General features: G+C 39.7%; 1 protein-coding gene and 1 long non-coding RNA gene across 11 annotated transcripts in view; one reads left to right on the top strand and one right to left on the bottom strand.

Annotated features, from left to right (window-relative positions):
• Positions 1-104: 104 nt before the first annotated feature.
• BCAR3 (BCAR3 adaptor protein, NSP family member) overlaps positions 105-19495 on the bottom strand; it is a 96684-nt gene continuing 77293 nt past the window's right edge. For 9 of the 10 annotated variants that reach the window (XM_069022727.1, XM_069022728.1, XM_069022729.1 and 6 more), the window contains 9 exons: positions 11426-11554; positions 9895-10337; positions 9203-9303; positions 6782-7416; positions 4139-4254; positions 3175-3346; positions 2860-2983; positions 1765-1977; positions 105-969 (listed from right to left, as the gene is read on the bottom strand). In XM_069022727.1, the coding sequence (XP_068878828.1) occupies positions 782-969; positions 1765-1977; positions 2860-2983; positions 3175-3346; positions 4139-4254; positions 6782-7416; positions 9203-9303; positions 9895-10337; positions 11426-11554 (2121 nt within the window). In that variant the 3' untranslated portion in view covers positions 105-781. Of the gene's footprint in view, positions 970-1764; positions 1978-2859; positions 2984-3174; positions 3347-4138; positions 4255-6781; positions 7417-9202; positions 9304-9894; positions 10338-11425; positions 11555-11636; positions 11706-19495 lie in introns of those variants that run through there. The other variant, XM_069022735.1, reaches the window with a different exon arrangement.
• Positions 12827-16360, top strand: LOC138114077 (uncharacterized). The gene is made up of 3 exons (XR_011152479.1): positions 12827-13053; positions 13187-13396; positions 15616-16360. It is a non-coding gene; the product is annotated as an uncharacterized lncRNA (long non-coding RNA).

The raw sequence follows: 19495 nt of genomic DNA, 5'->3' as shown, positions 1-19495 counted from the left end.
ATAACATCTCATGCTTCGCCTTTATCCAAGGAAAAAGAAAAAGTACTTACCACAGTGATTCACCTCAGTGAAAGAAGTAAGTTTAATGCACACATACACCCAGATTTAGTCATGTCTGAAAGCATTTTAATTATCTGGATTGTTTGTTCTTGCCCTTTCATCATTCATTCCTGGCAGCGTAGCTGTTGTGCAGGCTCCAGCAAAAGCTGAAGTACTACAGTTGCTGTCTTAAAAAAAGCAAGTTGTCCTAACACATACACAAACTAATTTTCTAGTTTCAGACACAGTGATGTTTGAGCCACTAGTTACAGATAAAGGATAACTTCTGCAACTTTCAGTGTTTCTGCAATCTGTAAATATGCAAATTATTTTGCATAAAGATACACTTCACAATTCTATCTACAGTGTTTTTATATTCATGAAAAGAACATTATACAACAGTTTTTCTGCCATGTCAGATACTTAATCTATCATTTTATTTACACTATTTGCTTCATCTTAATATTAAGATGCCAGTGCCCTTACTCCTTGGCATCATTAAAACATTACAACTCTGGGGAAATAAAGGGATAACCTAACTGTTTAAAGGGATCAGTAAATGACTTGGTGACACAGTAAATAAATAATTTGTTTAGAAATCAGTAGTTTTAAAACAAGTGTGCATTGTGCAGTTAAAAGTTCTAAACATCTTGTGAAATGCAAGAAGTCTGTGCAGTATCAAATTGCCAGAAGAATGCTAAGGTTATTTCAAGTATATCACTTAAATAGTGTTTCCAGAGTCTTATATACTTAATTGTTCCACCAGCTTCACTGGAGGAGGTTCCAGTTTTCGGGAAAGTGCAGTTAAGATCCGGTTGAATTTCTCGTATCTTTCACTTTGATTAACTTGTGCTCCTTTGCTGCCCCAGAGCAATCTCATTTGAAATTCTGTCTTGAAGATTTCACTCAGCTCTTCATCTGGCTGGAAACCTAGTAAGTAAAAAGAATCCCACAGTATCACCACCAGGCAATTTTTTTTGTTCTGTAGACGTGGCTTTTAAACTGTCTTCTCCCCAAAGAAGCTGTAGTGTACTGGGTTCCTTATGCACAATGATTTTAACAAGCTAGTAAAACAGTGCAGAAAATCCTTTCCAGCTCTGACATTCTAGTAGCACACAAATGGCTCTAAGGACACTGGGACAGGCCATCATTTGCTCAGTTCTAATGAGCTAGAATTGTCATTACAGTCAGACCTTAAATATAATTAATGACATATACATGCTGCCTGCAGAAATTACTATATGTCTCCCCCCTCCCTTAACTTTTCCACTGCAAGTTTAAAAAATAAAGTCACTTTATTAACACGTTGCTGCTTTTTGGCTGTAAGTGGTCAGGATCTCAGTGTTGCAACTTGCACCATTGTAAAGAATCTTAGGGTGCTATTTTAGTTGTAATAATCACAGTAGGAATTTTAGATTATACAGAAGATAGGAAGTTGTCCTCAGTCTTTACTGTACTTCAGTTGCCCCAAGGGTCAGCATATTGAGTCATGAGAACTTCGAGTATGTTTGGCAAAAATGCTTGCTGGAGAGCTGTAGTGATGAGTAATTTTCTGTCTGCTTTTAAACAATATTAATGCTGTCCTCAGACTGAGTTTCCTGCAGGACATTTGCTACTATCTCAGCTCCTGCCAAAGAGGAGAAGAATTTCTCTCTCTGACTTCCAGGGGCACTTGGCCAGGGACACAGCCCCCAGCTGCTGTTTCAGTGCAGCAGTTTCTCCTACCTTGCAGCAGCTGCTCTGCTGTCAGGCGAAATGTCTCCGCATGCTGGGCGATCAGGCGAGCTGTGCCCAAGTGCCTGAGCATTATTTCACCACTTTGGTCACTGCTTTCCCACAGCTCCATGCCTTCAAAAACAACAGCCTGGCGCTCCATCAAGGTAACAAGAGGCATCAGCAATGGCACTGTTATGTTGTTCTGTGGAGCACTGATAGTTTCTGGAATAGAGTAACAAATCACACATTATTGTTAATTGAAGAAGGTATTGTAAATGCAGTGTTATTTTTTTGAGTTAGAAACTACTCTTTGTCTTCCATCTTTCAAATGGAAGACAAATATTCTTCAAAAACCTTACCTCAAATACACCTGTCCCACCAGTTTCCCACCAGTTTCCAGTGAACTGGCTGGGGAAGAAGACCAGGACAAATCAGTGTTGGAAAACTCTCACTTGCTACAGGGCAAGGCTCTTCTGAATTACTAGACACTGCCACAGAGATTTTAAACACTTCTTTTAAACCACAGACATTAAACATTTTCAAAATCAGTCATTCCAATAAAAATAGCCATGAGGCTAAAAAGTTTTCACTGTCTACCTGTTCTCTTGGAGAAATGTTCTGAGAAATTATTTTCTCTGCCTTGCACTCCTTTAGAAACTAGAGCTGCAAAGATCCTGGCACAGGGGCACCTAATGTGACCAGAAAAATTACAAAACCCTTTCTTTTTATTTGAGGATTCCTCCTCTGATCCACTAGACAAAGCAAATAAGAAGCAAAATCTGCCAGAATGAATTCTGTGAGTAAAGAGATTTTTCCCTGTCTTTGAGGCAGATGATGCAATGTGTCGGTTTCTGCTCGACACAGAAGAAGTATGGATGGGGGAAGAAGGTTATAGTCTGCAGGGATACAGGCACACAAACATGTACTGATGTTTGGTTGGCAGACTGTTTGCTTCTATTCGTTATGGCATTATACAAGTTTACATAATCATTTTAACATACAATGCACAGCTGTGGAAAGAGCAGCTGCCTCATCTCCCCACACAGGAAATCAGTACAGGGAGGGTTAAAATGCTGAATAGAAGCCGGTGTCACTCATACTCACTAGTCCATGCATCTTGTCCTTCATGCAAAGCTTTGCAAGATGGTTTCAGCTGTTTTTCATACATAATGGCAGTCTGGGTATAACAATGTCTTAGAGCAGTCCAGGTTTGTTCTAATCTACTGACCTGTTCATGCAAAACAGAGAATACCCATTATGGACTCCACAACAAACGCAGGAAAAGCACTCTGCTAGTCACAGTGTCGCAGAATAGTCATGAAGACTCTGTTCTGATGTCCTCTCTAGTCTTGAAGAAATTGCTCAAATTAAATAAGCCATCAAACAACTCCACATTTTGGAACACAAACAGATTTTTACCTGTGGCATTTCCAGAGCTTTCATAATGGCAGAAAATCCATATAAATCCCCTAGTGACTCCTTCAACTCCACAGCAACTTGGATGATCCTGTTTAATGTTGCTGCTCTATCTTCTACATTTCCTGTGCAACCCAAGATGTCAACAGCTATTCCTATTGCCATGGTATTGTGCCTGTAAGTGAAACAATTTATGCAACTGATTACAAATTACTAAATTTACATGTGTTCAAGGAAGATCAGTTCAAAGGTGTATTTCTGTCTTGGTGTGCCCAGCAAATTTAGTCTTACCAACATCTTTGCACCAAAACCAATAATGACATATGGAATAAATACAGGCCTTAAATTAATGTTTTAATAATTTCTCCTGAGATATTACTAACTATACAAAATTCTGCTCAAGGAATGAATGAATGAGCACTTTTTGGAAAATTGCCCTTTTGGAAAATTCCCTTTGTCCTCCACATTCAAATCCTGTGACATGCCCCCCCCACCCCCCCAAAATCTCAGAAATCAAACGACTGAAATATGAAGCAGAAAATGTACATCAGAACACCTTAAGTGTCCCATTTAACTTGTGCAGAGAGTTTTCAGAAAGCTTTACTGATAATTTACTTTGTTAAATCATCTAGCCTCTTCCCACCTGCAGAAGGATACTACCTTTCAGTCTCCTCCACACACACCTCAGATAGATTTAAGGTCCCCTGAATTATAGGTTACTTGAGCTTGTAAAGGAGACCTGATGGCATCCAGCTGTTCCAAGAACTCTGCTTTCAGCACCTTTCCCCTTTCCCTGTACTACACATGACAGTTGCTTTATGACCTTAGGGAATCTCTTCCTATAAACTGTACACATGAATTCAGGAAACTTGCAGGAGAGCATTCTTGGAGGAAATGAGAAGGACAGTGCAGCCATGCTCCGAGCTTCTGGCCATCTGCCCTGGAAATGAGGAACAGGAACATTTACCTCTCTATCAGGTCAAGGCGCAGCTGATGTCCGTAAGGCAAGGTGATCAGTTCAAGACCAGAGCTCCCTCCCATATTCCTCCTCATCTCTTCAGAAACTTCTACTATCCTTGCCACCTGTCAAGTGCAAAAAACTCTGCATGAGTAAAACATTAACTGACACATGTTCAGTGCCTTATACAAAAAAGCCAAGGAAATTTTTTTTTTTTACATGATGCAGCCATCAGAAAACATAAAAGGTGTGACCAAAATGCTTTATCAAACTCCATCCTCTGCTTCCAGAAAGAGATTACTATGCAAGTTCCAGGAAATGTAGTGCTCTCTCAGCCTGATCCTTGTCAGAGAAGCACTGCTCCTTGCCTTAAGGACATACACACTTGCTTTGCCTTTTTCCTTTCTAAAAAAAAACTGCTCAAAATGTTTTTGGTTACACCACAGGGTCCTAAAGATGAATTAGGTTCATAAAGATGAATTAGCAAAAGGGCTAAGGAGGACATAGTACTGAGTGCCTTACAAAGTCAGTGTGTGAAAGCTGACACCCTCACCAATTTGTCTTTGCTTTTTAAACATATATTAGCTACTGGTTATCTCAATAACAATTATAACTGCTAATAATAAGCAAAACCACATTAATATGATGGTGTAAGATTACAAACCAATCTGCCTGCAATTTTCTGATACACCCATCAGCAGGCTATTTTGTCTATGAAATGATGAAAAGCAATCTGGGCTGCACAACAAGCCTCACCAGTACAAAACAGCACTGTAGAAAAACCTGTTTCACTTCTAGAGATGCAGGAATGATACGAAGCCCCTGGAGACACTGACTGCTATTCCATCACAGGTATGCAAATGGCAAATACTCACCTCATCGCTTACCATATGGGTGATTCCTTATTAGAAATGTCATCATTTAAAAGGCAAACTGAATTACTGATGACACACAGAAGACATATGAACTTTAGCCTGGGTTCTCAGTACAAAGCATTCATTCTGGCCCAATTCATATGCCAATCTCATTGCATCATGCAGTTCTTATCAGTGCAGTCTATGCAACAAGTTACCAGTAAATGGCAGGCATTGGCTCAGCACTCGGAGGCGAACATCAAATAACTTCTCTACCTGTCCCAGCTAGTTACTGTTCCTGCTCCAAAATCCAAAAATCTGTTTCTGCAAAGCCCTCCAATGACTCTTAATTAATTCCAGCAGGCTAGTTGGTGCCTTAGCTCCACTGCAAATTTACAGTATTTAAAATATGGGGTCTAATAATGAGCTAATTGAATAGAATATATGCATACATACATATACATAAACTTACTACTTCTCTAAGGCATGCATATCCTATACCTTCAAGCAACATACTCTTTAACAATAAATTAAAGATAATTTAGTTATTGGGTTGAAGGAAGGAAGGAAGGAAGGAGAAAGTGAATTTTGGAACTAAAATGTTAAGAGAATGCTATTAATACTCTTGGAACCATAGTAAAGAAGCCTCAATCTACCACTTCTGAGAAGAGTGAGCAGTTGTGGAGCTGAGTTTTTCTGAGTTGTCTAGTCTGCATGAAGCCTCACTTAGCAGCAGCCAACAGTGCTACTGAGGAGAGAAAAAGCTGTGTTTGCTGTTGGCAGGCCCCCAGCAGCTGGCAGGACTCACACACTCGGCTGCTCCAGGGAATTGCCCCCTCCTCAGGCCTACGGTGTCCATCAGTGCAGCAGCACCAGCAGAGTGCTACAGATGTGCTTCTGGAGTATCACCATTCCCACTGCCCTCCCTGTCTGCAGTGGAGTTGCCCACTAAGTAGCCATGTGTTTTGCTTCTCAAACTGTTCTTAAAAAGATAAAAACCACCAAAGCCCAGTGAAGTGGGGGGGTTAGATACCCACCGCACCATTTGGTTTCTGCAGCTGCTCTGCAGCAGGTACAGCTCTCAGTCACGCCAGCAAACTGGTGCAGATTTAACTGCAGTTACACAAAGTCATCATCTCATTAGGAGATGATTCTCCTGTCTTTCTGATCCAGTAGCTGATCTCCAAGCCCTGGCAGTTGACCAAAGTCTACAAGGTGAAAAATAGTTCTTTGTATTTTTTACATCTTTCTAAGCAATTCCACTAGCAGAGTTCTCTCACAGGAGAGAAGAGCACAAGTCCTGATAGCTATTCTCCCACACCACCTATCCAGCTGTAAGAGAGGAATTCAGACAAAAGAGCAGCCGGTTTTAAAAGTTAAAATATATTTAGTTCCATTGAACAACATATATAATGGCCATGTGGCAACCAGGTCTGCCTGCTGTTTGCCCAAACGAGCTATTTCCTGTCATGAGCAGTTCTTCCCACAGTGCTTCACAGCACAGAGAGCTCTTCCTCCAATACAGGAGAAAAGCTGAATCACAGGTATGCAGCAACTGATAGGAGATTTAAAAGACATATGGGACTTTGAGAATTTGAGTCTAAAGTCAAGCATAATGAGAGACCTTTAGTCCAAAGAGTTTGTGAACATTTTTCTTCAAATGGAAAAAAACACCCTAAAAATTCCTGTAAGCAATACAAACATTACATTAGCTGCAAATCTACCCATTATTCTTTTCAAATCAGTTCTTTTAAAGTCTAAACTGGGATAATATAAAATAAAATGCATGATTTTTTACCTTGCAGTCCATTCTAAGAATATGCTGTGCAATAATTTTTGGGTTATTGTTGGTGCAAAGCTCCTTAACTCTTCTTAACATGGATGTTTCCAATGGCTTGTTTTCAGGAGGAAGTAGTTTGGATTCAAAATCATTCGGTTTAAAACTAGACACCATCTCATAAACTGGTACAGAAAAGATGCTGTCTTCCTCAGCCATCTGAGTTGAAGCTTCTAAAGGATCTGCAGTGTTCATTGTAGGATCATCATCAAGGATCAAATAGTTTGTTTCAGAGTGCCTGAATGTTCCCCTCTCCTTTTGTGTCAGATGTTCCACATAGCTGTTTTTCTGACACAAGTGTTGTTTTGTTGCTGTTGGATGCCTGGCAGGGTTTAGTTCACAATAGTGTCCTTCAGAACTGTGGGAAGCCAAAGGAGAATCTGGGGGCTTCATCAGGGGTGCTTTGCTGGGTTTAGGTGGAGGCTTTGGACACAGCTGACTGTCTGATCCTCTAAGAGCTTCCCCTAGCAGTGACTCTGATGTGACTTTCTGAACAACTGTGGGGCTTAGAGATGGTTCACTGCCTGTTCTAAATGCAGGTGAGCTTGGACAGGAGTTTGCATCTGCTTCAGGTAATCGAGATGGATGTCTTGAACCTGTAGGGGAAAACAGTGTTTTAGAAGGCCAAAATATATACAATTCCTGGTGCCTCTGCCAGGGTTCATGTCCTAATGCTATTTCCTAAGGATAATATTGTCAGATCATGTTAATTATTTGCTGGCAAAATGGTATATTTTGAGGAATGACCTAGCCAGCAAATTCCATTCACTTGCTGATCCTCCCAAAATCGCAAACACATGGAACAGCTGCACCATAGTATTATTCTGTGGTAATGCTGACAGTAATTCCAGTCACTGCTGCATACATAGGCTATCCTGTCAGAGCTGGACAGCCTCCATGGCTTGGAATAGGAGGTTTCTTTGTAACCTGATCTAGGCTATAAAAACAGCAACTTCCAGCCACACCGTGTAAAAGGTGAGTCAGTCATTTCTGAGAATGACAAGTTTGAGATGAAAGCAAAACTTCCCAAAGTCAAGCCTGAACCTGAAATAAAGTATGGAAGGAATGAATTTCAGGAATGCTGATCTTTTTGTGAAGCAGAGCTAGTTTGAAGAGCTGGAGAAACACAGCCATATACTTCTGTGTATTTATGCCTCATCCTGTACCCACTGCATATGCAAACCTTGGCATCCAATATGGGATGAGTCCTGTGTCAGACATTCCCAATCTGCAGTTCTCAGAGCATTTGCTGGTATCTACAGCAAAATGGCCAGTTGCATCGTGTGGGTGTTACTGCTTGATTCCAGATATAAAACAAAAACTCCAAATCCCAGCCTGTCACCATCCTTAAGCAGTATGATAACAGAACCTACTCAGAGGATCCTATGACAAAATGCACAGCAGTACTCTTCAGGCTGTTATAATACCAAAATAAAAGTATCTGCAGCCATGGATTGGAATAATCAATTCAGCTACAGATGGACAGAAACTTGCTTTATAAATGTCTGTCCATCCCCCTGTTAAAACACAGGAGCACACCCTTTCTATCAAAATACAGTCTCACTATACAAATACTTAATTTTCTCTTTGCCATAAGAGCTCTTCCTACAATAGGCATGAAAAATTCTAACAGTACCATATTCAAAATGAGCAGCCTTGGAAGTCAAATACTAGTTTGTCCACATGGGAAGAGATGCATTATTGCAAGCTTCTATAGACAAGTGTGTTAGTATGGAAACAATAGCTTAAACCTTTGAAGAATCTGAGAAATAAAATGCCCTGATCAACAACTGATCTAACACCCTGGATCCCTTGCTTAGGATGATAGTGGCTATGGAACCAGCCAGCAGCAAAAGGAATGAAAAGCAAAAGGGATGGAGGGTAAAGAGATTGAGGGAGATGGAAGAACAGAACTGAGTACAAAAGCCTTGGTAGTGTTTTCTCCTAGGGAGGAACATTTCCTCATCTGCATAGTTTACCCTGAGAAAAAGTGCTTACCAGAATTTCCATGAAACACCACTTCTACTACTTAATAAATTTTTGTCAGAAAGACATGAGTGAAACAAGTCAGTTCTTGTCAAGCACAAGTGAGGAAAGGTAATACCATCAAAAAAGGTATTAATGCCAAGCACAGGTGTCATTTTTTTGGTGTGGAAGCCTGCTGAGTTGTGTGCTAGGGTTCTCAACTAGCTGGTACGTTGTAAATAAAAATCCTGTTCCAGAGACTTGAAGAGCAAGCAGTGTGCTAACACAGCTTACAATGGCCATTAAATATAACTGTACGTACAGTACTCCGAACATTCAGCAGTCTCACTTTGGTCTGAAGAGGAACAGACCACCTGGACACATTCTAAGCATGAAACTTCTGATTACAAAACATACCTATTAGCAGATAGCTCTCTGACTGGTGAGCCTTTAATGGGAATCTTTTCTCCAGAACATGATCCAAACTAGCTGGCTGGCTACCACTTTTTTCTTTGTTTCTGGGGTAAACAAAAATGCAAACAAAAACATATTAATATATGCAACACTTAGATACATATCTAACTGTCAGAATATATCATAACCAGTGCAAGGATCGTTAGCTTTCCACTTGGGCAACTTATGATAATAAAAGGTACTTCATTCATTCATAAACTGCTGTTGTAGTGGCAGTGAAATGGGCTATACTATGCATCCCCCTGCAGCATTTATGAATGTATTTCTTTGAACATTGAAACTTTCTAATGGAACATTTGATTTGGACACTGAAATTAGGACCCATTATCCCACAGTTGGTGTTTTTATTTTGGGAGTCAACTATGGAAAACCAGACTTCTCCGGAGCAGCAGCAAGATGTTATTTTAATCCTCTGTCTTACATGGTCAAGATTTGCCAAGTCACTGCAGTGCTGTTGTGCTTCCAGAGTCTACATTTGCTCTCACTTTGTAGATTTGCTGATCCTCTGCTAAAAATCAGCAAACCCTCATGTCCGCTCTTCCATCTCAAATCAGAGTGAAAACTCACATCACCTTCATTAGGAGCTGATACACTTAACTCCATTTCCTTCCATAAGGACAGCAAAATTAAGGTACCTCAAAAGATTTCCTCTGGGTATGCTCTGCTCCGGGGAGTGCATGCTGGATATACCAAGACTCAGCCTTTTGGCAGTTTCTGTTTTTCCTTCGGGGGTGCTTGCCTCTTTTTGTTGGACTGGGGTTACACCGTATTTTTCTTCTAGACACCTGAGAGGCACAGTCCTGTTGATGGGCTGGAAAATAATTGCTCCACTCTGCTTTGATATTGGTGTGCGATTCCCAACATAGTATCTGACTAAGCCAGGGATAGTGTCAAAACTTTCCAGTTCAAACTGATACTGAACACGACAGTAGGCTTCATTGAGTCTTAGAACTGTTTTGTTGATTTTAAAATGCTGAGGGGTATTTTTCCACTGGCAGGTAAGAACAAAGTTCCCAGGACTGGAGAGAGAATCCCTAATCAGAAAATCTCCATCTCTCTGAACTAGGCCTTCTGCCACCTTTGAGGAAAAAGAATTACACAAAAAATTACTTTCAGAATCAGAAAACAATACATTAACACAAAATATTCTTAAACACAGGAATTAATTTGGCCACTCTGGGAGGATAGACAAAGCCACAAATACAAAGCAAAGCATGAAGTGTGGTAGAAGAATGACATCTCCAATTCTAAATTAAAAACTCATCCCACAACAGAGATCTGGAAGGGCTTCTTGGAAGGAGCCAGCAGCCAGAAGCTGACCCACTTTTGCATGTGTATTCCTTCTAGTTTGCTAATAGAAAATGAGGCATGAAGGCAAAGCAGTGACCCAGGATTTTAAGTTTAAATCATCTGAATATAGAGTCACACTGAAGTTTAGAAGCCATTAATACAAGATCCTGGATTCTGCCCTTTCATTGTTACCTTACACGACAGAAGCTTTCCTGTTTTTATTTTTTGTGAACACTGCATGTGATTACTACTGACTAGGAAGAGTCAGAGACATCTTGTTTTTCTGTTTTGAGTTAGTCCTTTCATGCGATAAAAAGGACGCCAACAGCCAAGTGCTGAATGTGTGGCAGCTGAGCTGGCCGTGCCCCGGGGCTGAGGGAGGCCCGCAGGGGGAGCTCCGGCGGCTCTGGAAGCTCCAATCCAACCCCAGCCTTAACATGTTTTTGTAAGGATCAAAATTTAAGTGATTGCATTGATTTTGTTGCGGTTTTTTTCCTCTCCCCCCCCCAAGTTCAAGTGCAAGAAATAAAATAAATAACATTTTAACTTTCGTTAAGAATACTGAACCAAATCAATGTCAGTGTTCTCCAAACAATATGTGGTCATAAGTATTCTCAAATAAAGCTTAAATTCCATTTCCAGATTTACTCAGTGCACAGAAATCCTGAAATATATCCATTTTCCACCAGGTCTGTCCTGCATACTTCCTTGGCCCCATTTTATGCCAAGCTGTGATAAATACCATAGCTTTCATACAAATAGGCATTATGTTCCTACTAAATTAATTCAGGCACCAGATAGGCGTACAGCACTTCAGTGAAATTCTGCTTGTCAATAAAAGCTCAAAGCACATTTGGCAATGCAAAGACCACGTACCTGCCGAGGAATACGTCCGTGGTACCAGGCATGGCTACGCAAGTCTTCGCTACTCAGCTGCAGCTCTTCCTCTAACTCCTTCTTCAGTTTTTCCGGGCTGTTGTCCATAACTTGCCTCTCCCTAGAAAACTGCAATAAAAGATTAAAAGCTTCAGCTGTGCCAAGTTTAGTGATTAACATTTTACCTGGGTTATAACTTCCATCATATGACCTGCACTGGAATGCAGGTGCTGCTTTCAGCAGGCTGGCTTGGCTTTGCTCTCCAGATTGTATTGCAAACCCCAGCATTCTGTGAGATAACATGTGATTGTTCTACACCGCACAGAACGGAGCAAAGTGTTCTGTCTGTACACCAAACTAATAATGACACACCTACAAAGTCACTTCTCTTACTTCCTCTTCCCAATAAGAGTTCTAACTACATCCAAAAAAATGGAGCTGGACCCAAACACCCTGCTCCAATATTCTTTGTCCTGTTTAAACTTCCATTTAAAATTTAGATTCTTTACCACCAGCCCACTTTGAACCCATCTAGCTAAGAACATTCCAGGCTAATCTGGACACAGTTGTTCAGTAATTCTGTTGCACTAAATTTGCCAAAGTAAAATTTCAATCTTAAAGGGCTTACTCCTAATGGTCATTAAATCTGCACATCCAAGATGTTCCCTTCCTAAAGGACCTTGTTGGTCTTGTTGCCCCTTAGCATGAAATGCATCAGTTTTGCTTGAAGACATCTCCATCACCACTATACAACTACTGTAAGATTTTCTGGAAAATTTCTGTCTTCATCTCTTCTTGGAGCACAGCTTTCATGCTGGCCCACTCTGGCTCACTAGTTCTTATGGATGCAGTGTTGCTAACAGTGAGGTGCAGGATCTTCTCCAGAGCAGCCATGTACTCCTGCACAAGCACTCAGGGGAGGAAAGAACTTTGGACTTCCTTTCATTCTCCAAGGGCTGGGAGTCCAGCCCATCTTTGTTGTGCTGAAAAGTTTCAAAAGCCTGCGAACATGTTCTACACTGATCAAAGAATCAGAGTATACCCTCTTTTCAGAGAAAGACCATTAAAAAAAAAAAAAAAAAAGAGAGAGGGATAAGGAGATAGAGGGGGCCTCCAGCTGGTGCACAGACTAAAATGCAGCATTTTGCTCCAGTGCATTATGGTTGTTTTTCTTAGGTCTGGATATGAGCCAAAGCTCACAGGTTCCTTTAACTGTCACACTGATCCAAATAAGGAACACATGCATTATTTTAAAAAGAACTGGGAAGGCTTGCCCACCAATTCCTGTTCTTTCCATGAACACTGCTCTCTACAGCTTTTTCTTCTTCACAGTGAATACTCACAGCACCTAACCATGGGAGCAGGTGGCACACATTTAACACTTCTTTCAACGATCCTCCCTGCAATTTCAGGCAGACTGAATTACAACAGATTACCAGACAGCAGATTTTTGGTGGAATAATGCCAGAGGAGGCATCCTGCTGCCAAGACAATTTAAACATGCTGGGAGCCAGAGAAATTCTGAGATAAATTCTCCTCTTCTCTCTGGCTTTCTCAGAGAAAACTAAGGCTTCTCTTAGACAAACACTAGCAGCTAAAACAGAAAGGCAGAAGATAAAAACAACCTGGTAAAGAATCACTTTTCACCTTAGTTTCCCTTCTGTGAACCAGAATAAGGTGTTATTTATCCAAAAAAATCTGGTTCAAAATGGACAAGCATTTTCATCAGTAAGTAAATTCTTTGTGCATTTGTACATCAAGGTTTTGCATCAACTCCTTCAAAGCTTTATGAGAAGTCTGTGCAGGAAGAAACCATGCCACAAAAAAAGAGAAGACCTTCACTGAAAGGGCTCGTTCATAAACCCATGTACAACATGAACAGGTGAAGTTACTGGATATAGAAGGAGTCACAGAAGAGGCTTGATGAGGACTGAAGTTCAAAACCATATTGAAGTGTCAAAACATAGTCAGGTAAGGCCAAAAATTCCTCCTCCACCCCAAACCCTTGTGACCTATCAGACCAGGACGGGTGAAGGACCTCTGGCACATACCTACCGCTTGTATGTCCCAACTCAAATGGCTGGGAAGCCATTTAAAGCTAACTGGCAATGATTCTAAAATTAACAGCCATTTCACTGGCACATCTTAAGAGAACAATAGCAAGTCTTATAACATCTACACAAGCTGAAGGTAGAGTGAAGAGCACACAAATTGAGCTGAGGCTTTTCAAGAGCACCTTTTCCCCTAACTGCACAAGGAAGTGGCTGGAGAGCTTTTAAAATACCCCCTCCAGGGTAAACAAAGGCATCCAGCTGCAATGGTGTAACAAGCTCTTAAAGTCACAGCTGTGTGTTTTGCTGATCTTCTGAGAGGAACTATTATTCTAATGTGAATCATGTTTAAGGTTTAAAAGATGCTTTTGACTGAGTAGAGAACCCAAAGCTATTATAGAAATTGATATCATCATTCCAAAAGCATCTCACTGTATCTCAGTGGTAGGCAGAGCTATTGTAAATAGAACAGACTATAGGATACAAAGGCAATAACTGAATTTGCTTAAGAGAGTAATACTTTTAGCCAACAAAAAGAACTATAGGTCTTTACCAAAGACCTATACAGGATGAAATGGAGTAATTTCATCCATGGTACTGACATGAATTATCTTAAAAATATCAGGATGATCCACTTAGAGATACACATTAATTACAAATACAGCATAGAAACCTAGAATTTCTTCTGGTGGTTGAATGGATTTTTCATTACTCAAATGAAATACTGCATTTGAACTACATCTAACAACATAGCAAGAAAAACATTTAATGAGTCCAAACCAACTAAATTCTTAACATTCATAATTACTGGTTTGTTAAAAATCCTCTCCACCATGGAATATACTCTGATTGCCACAGAGGTCAGATATCTCCTGAGATGAAGCAAACATGCTTAAATAAACTTCATGCAACTCAGAATTTATTGAAAGAACTCCAGTGGCTAGCACAAATCCCAGGATACACAAGTGGAAAACTGCCTAGATAAGCAAGTTTAGTTATAGAATGTCTTCCTGGACAGTTTTTTGTTCACTGACACTGATTTCTTATAGAAACTATGTCTACCAAAGGAGAATTGTGACTGATGAACTGTCTGTAAACTCACCAGCCTATACCCTTCTATGCTAAACACTACACCCAAGGCCTCTGCTCTGCAAGAATCTCTGCATACACTGAACTTCACATCATGCAAGGCTCAAAGATCACTCCAGGCACAACCTGTGCAAGCATGTTAGCCTGTAAATAAAGAAGAGGGTAGGCTTACAACAATGATTAGCTATGCCAATTTCAAAACAAAAGGTGACTTACTCCATACAACACAATGCAGATACTTCAGCCTCATTTCCCAATAGCACCCAAAAGTTAATGGACAGCAATGGTAGACTGTAAATTTGCCCTAATTTCATAGTGACAAACCTGCATTTAGGAGTATGTTTTATTTCTTCGCCGAAAACACTTTGTTGGCTCCTAGTCCATGACAGAAAGAAAGCTGAATCTACATTTACAGCTAGATAATGAAGTGGATGGTAAAAAGAAATTTAAAAATAATCTAGGGAAAATTAAAGACTTCCATGTATTCTGCAACAAAACATGGTTGAAGCAACACAGTGAAGCTTTCAGTTTAAATACTTTGAGATCTTTCATAGTAACAACCCTGTCAGATATCCCTGGAATATAAAAGCAAATCAAGTCAGAACTGTTTTCAAACACAGATGCTTTTCCTGACCTACAAAGAACTCCCTGTATGTGCTTTTCAGAACGGTTTGTTCACATTTTAGTTGCATTGTTTCCAGTCCTGGTGCTATTTTAAGATATTTCTGCCATGCTGAGTTTTTGTGCACAGGTCCTTAAAATAAAAATATACAACTACCTAGCAATACAACATTATCAACCTCTGGCAAAAACCCTCAATCCTGCTTACATACACTATGGAAAACCTAGAGAGCCAAGACTTTAGAAGGAGGGAAAAAAATTCAGTCAGTAGTTAGTGTTTTTAATAAACTAAGAAGCTTCATGGAAGTTTATTATGTTTCACAAAGGATTTCTACTTCAGGGCCATTAAACCAGCAGCTAACTGTGCTTACAGATGTAACAAGCTATCCTTGATGTTACCTATTACTTTACTTTTTTTTTTTTTCCCAGGCAAATGTTAATCTAGCATACCAAAACCAAATAAAACATCAAAATATGATCTCATTTAAAGCAAATTTGAAGAGGACTTGACCTACCTACCACAATATGCTGTACCTCTGAAATTTGTGAATGTATTTTGATGGGAATTTCTCACAATAATCTGCTGTTTATGCATCTAAGGGATTACTTTCATGTGAGTGAGTGGCACTCTCCAAAGGGAACTCGCTGTATCAAGCTCTGCTGTCAACCATCCTAACAGAATTTATCACAATAGATTGTGCTTCTGAATAATCTACTGTATGAGGTTGGTAGTAAACAAAAATGAAGTCCCACAGTTATTTCTGTATTGTTATTAATCAATTCCTCTCTAAGGTGATGATGTGTTTGGTTTATTGTTTTGATTTTTTTGTTTGGTTGTGGGGTTTTTTTCTTTATTTTTTTTTTCCTAAGACAATTTGAATTATGAGGGAAATGCATTTAATTTTAGACACTGTTTGGAAATGGTCCAAAATCTGTCATTCTAGATCCCTCATTCAGTTTGGATAAAGCCAAAATTCACATCATCTCTCTTTGTATCCTTCTGGCAAAGTATTATTTACATAAAGCACAGCCAAGGACTGTTATGGGTAGAAGACTAAAGGGGGCCACATTTCCATCCAATCTCAATTACTTCCTGGTGCTTTGCACAGCTCTGCCAGGTGATACTTAAATAAGCCCAACAGGCAGCCTTGGAACCACCTGATTTCCTGTTGCCTTGAAGGTTTAAAGAAAAAAATAAAAAGAGAAGAGATGGTTATTAGGGATAAATGAGAACAGCTTTGTGAAAACTGAAGTGTGATCTGACTGAGGAAGAAAGTCAAGTCTGTACCCTTCCCAAACTTTTAGTACTTTGCCTGAAGTTTAATAAATGTACAGAATCCATCTAAACCAAACCTATTTCAGATTTCTCACAAATCCATCTTTTCTCCAACACTGGAGGCCTGCTATATTTGCTTAAGTACACCACGAATGCTGAACTGTGGCTTTCTGACCGTGTAAAATCACTAGGTCCTACAGAGCCTCCAAACAAATGAGGAAATGGGAGAAACTTTGTGATTAACAAAAAACTTAAATTTTGTGAGATTTACCTAGCTTTTAGCCAAGTGGATAATTTAACTGAAAGACCAACTAACAGAAAATATGAAGGGGATGTTGGGACAAGAACAGGAAATACCAACAGGGAAGGCAAAGATGTGAAACAAGAAGGGATAGGACACACACACAGAGGACACCAAAAACATCTGGAAAAGTGAAAAATAATAAAATTCTTCTAATTCCAAGCCACTAGAGAGCAATCAACTTGTTCATACAGAAAATGAACATTTTATTGTCAAAGTTCCAGTTCTGGATCAAGATACAATTCACTGGCTGCAGAGATCCCATCAATCTTCAATCCTGTGCCCCTGTGATCCTAATCAGACTGCCTATCTGGCACTATGAATACAAGCATTTTAAAATATACAGTTATGTGAATTTATAATACGTCTTAATGAGTACAGTGTATTTAACTTCACTTATAACTCTAACTGGCCATCAAACCCAACAGACTTGCACTGAGACTTTTCATGTAGAACCAATTCTTCAATATTGCTCAAAAGCAGTCTTATTTTGTCAGTCTTATTTTCTCCTGTAAAGAAGAGCAGCATCATTGGCCAAGGCCTTACAAACCAAAAACACAGACAGAGTGATTTCTGAAGAGATTTTTTGAGAAATACCTAACTGGAAAAAGGGAGTTTCTAAACACAGGAACCCATTTTCTGATTAACTTGGAAACTGAAGTATAGCTGGTGCAAGGCTCTTCACAGGGGCAGAATCTTGCACCAGCAATAGTTTAGAGGGCACAAGGTTCACACAGGACTATAGCAAGTGCTGTGTTAAGTAATAGGAGGTACAGAATGGGTGATTTACTCAAAGAGATGAATTAATACAGGAGAATGGCAATTTTGAAGCCACAAGATTTCCATGTGCTTCTTTAGGTAACTGGTGACAACTTTTTAGGTTAATGATGAAAAGATAACAAATTAGCATGAAAACTTTCACCATGACTGCAATGGCTCTTTAAAATCAAATAAACTCCATCATGTGCATGTTCTCACTCTGCTACTATGAACAACAAAAGTTGCCTGGCACACAGAAAAGTGGCCAATTTTTTCTGGTTTTGGCTGTGATAGAGTTAATTTCTTCTCAGTAGCTGGTATGGTGCAGTGTTTTGGATTCAATATGAGAACAATGTTGATAACACACTGATGTTTTGATTGTTGCTAAGTCATGTTTATCCTAAGTCAAGGACTTTTTTGGTGTCTCATGCTGTGCCAGTGAGGAGGTGCACAAAAAGCTGGGAGGGAGCACAGCCATGACAGGTGACCTGAGCTGGCCAAAGGGATATTCCACACTACAGAACATCATGCCCAGTGTATAAAATGGGGAATTACCTGGAAGTGGGGCTGATAGGAGTTCAGGGACAGGGTCTGACATCAGTCAGCAGGTGGTGAACAACTGTATTGTGCATCACTTGAGGTTTTTTTCCCCTTTGTTATTATTATTGTTTCTTATCATTATATTTTACTTTATTTAAGCTATTAAACTGTTCTTTTATCAACCTAGAAGTTTTAGTTTTGATTCTCCTCTCCATTCTTCTGGGGGGTGGGATGGGGTGCATGAGTGGCTGTGTGCTGTGTAGCTGCCAGCTGGGCTCAAACCATGACAACTAATAAGTAAAATACTGGTTTAGAATGAAGGAACTAAAAAAAGTCTTTTAGTACAAAGATCAATTTAGTGTTAAATGAAGGTAATAGGAAAACTTAATTGTAGTGGATTCAACAACCATTTTCCACTACAGTGCCACACTTAAAACAAATCCTTACATTTCTACATGACCACATTCGGAGCTCAGAGAGCTTCATTTCTGGAATACAGATCCTGAGAAATCCTAAGTTGAGAGTTAGTCAAATCATAATCCCCTCCCTCAGTGATCCTAGAGATTTCCATTTCCAAAGGGAAATGATGTCAGCAGTTACGTAGGGGGTTTCTTTGTTTCAATCTGAGACACACCTAAATAAAAGGTACTACCAAGAAGTTAAATGCATAAATACCTACTGAAGAATATTCCCATCAAACAGATATCAGTTACAGAGCACCAGTGGACCCTGTGTTATCTACATATTTATGACAGAAGATAATCAAACTTTTACTGCCATGTAACTATAAAATTACCATGGGAAATTGAAAATAATTTTATTATGTAAGACTCATCAAAACTCAAACTCAGCAACAAGACAACAGGAAATCAAAGTTCCAGGAGCTATACAAAATTTCACATAATTTTTGAGCAGTCAGTCTTTTCACATCTGCCCCTCTCCAACAATAACAAATCTAACACTGAGAAGGCAGACCCACAATGCTGGGTTGGTGATTACACGTAACTCGCGTGTTATCAAATCCAACTGCCTCCACAAACATGCTGAAACTGGATATATGAAGCCTGAGGATGCCAGTGGAACAGATTTAGATCATCACACACTGAAGAAATATTAATTAAGATCTACTATCTATTAAAAGTGTTTGCAATTCACCCAAGATAAGAGATGGCACTTGCAATAAGTAGCTGCTTATAAAAGGCTTCTTACGCACGTCACATTCACAGCATTAGTACATTACCCAGTAATGTGCTACATCAATGTGCTGGAAGTTACAAAACTTGGCAGTCCTGATAATTGGAGTGGCTTTCCCCTTTTGTGCAGCTTCAGCTGAGGGTGAATCATAGCAGACAATTAAGAATGAAAACACTTGAACTCCAAGGCCCTTTCCCTTCTGATCATGACAACCATACTGATTAGTACTAAAAAAACCC

Source organism: Aphelocoma coerulescens, chromosome 8 (genome assembly GCF_041296385.1).
Source record: "Aphelocoma coerulescens isolate FSJ_1873_10779 chromosome 8, UR_Acoe_1.0, whole genome shotgun sequence".
NCBI classification, from domain to species: domain Eukaryota; kingdom Metazoa; phylum Chordata; class Aves; order Passeriformes; family Corvidae; genus Aphelocoma; species Aphelocoma coerulescens.
This window is presented reverse-complemented; position numbering and strand designations above follow the sequence as displayed.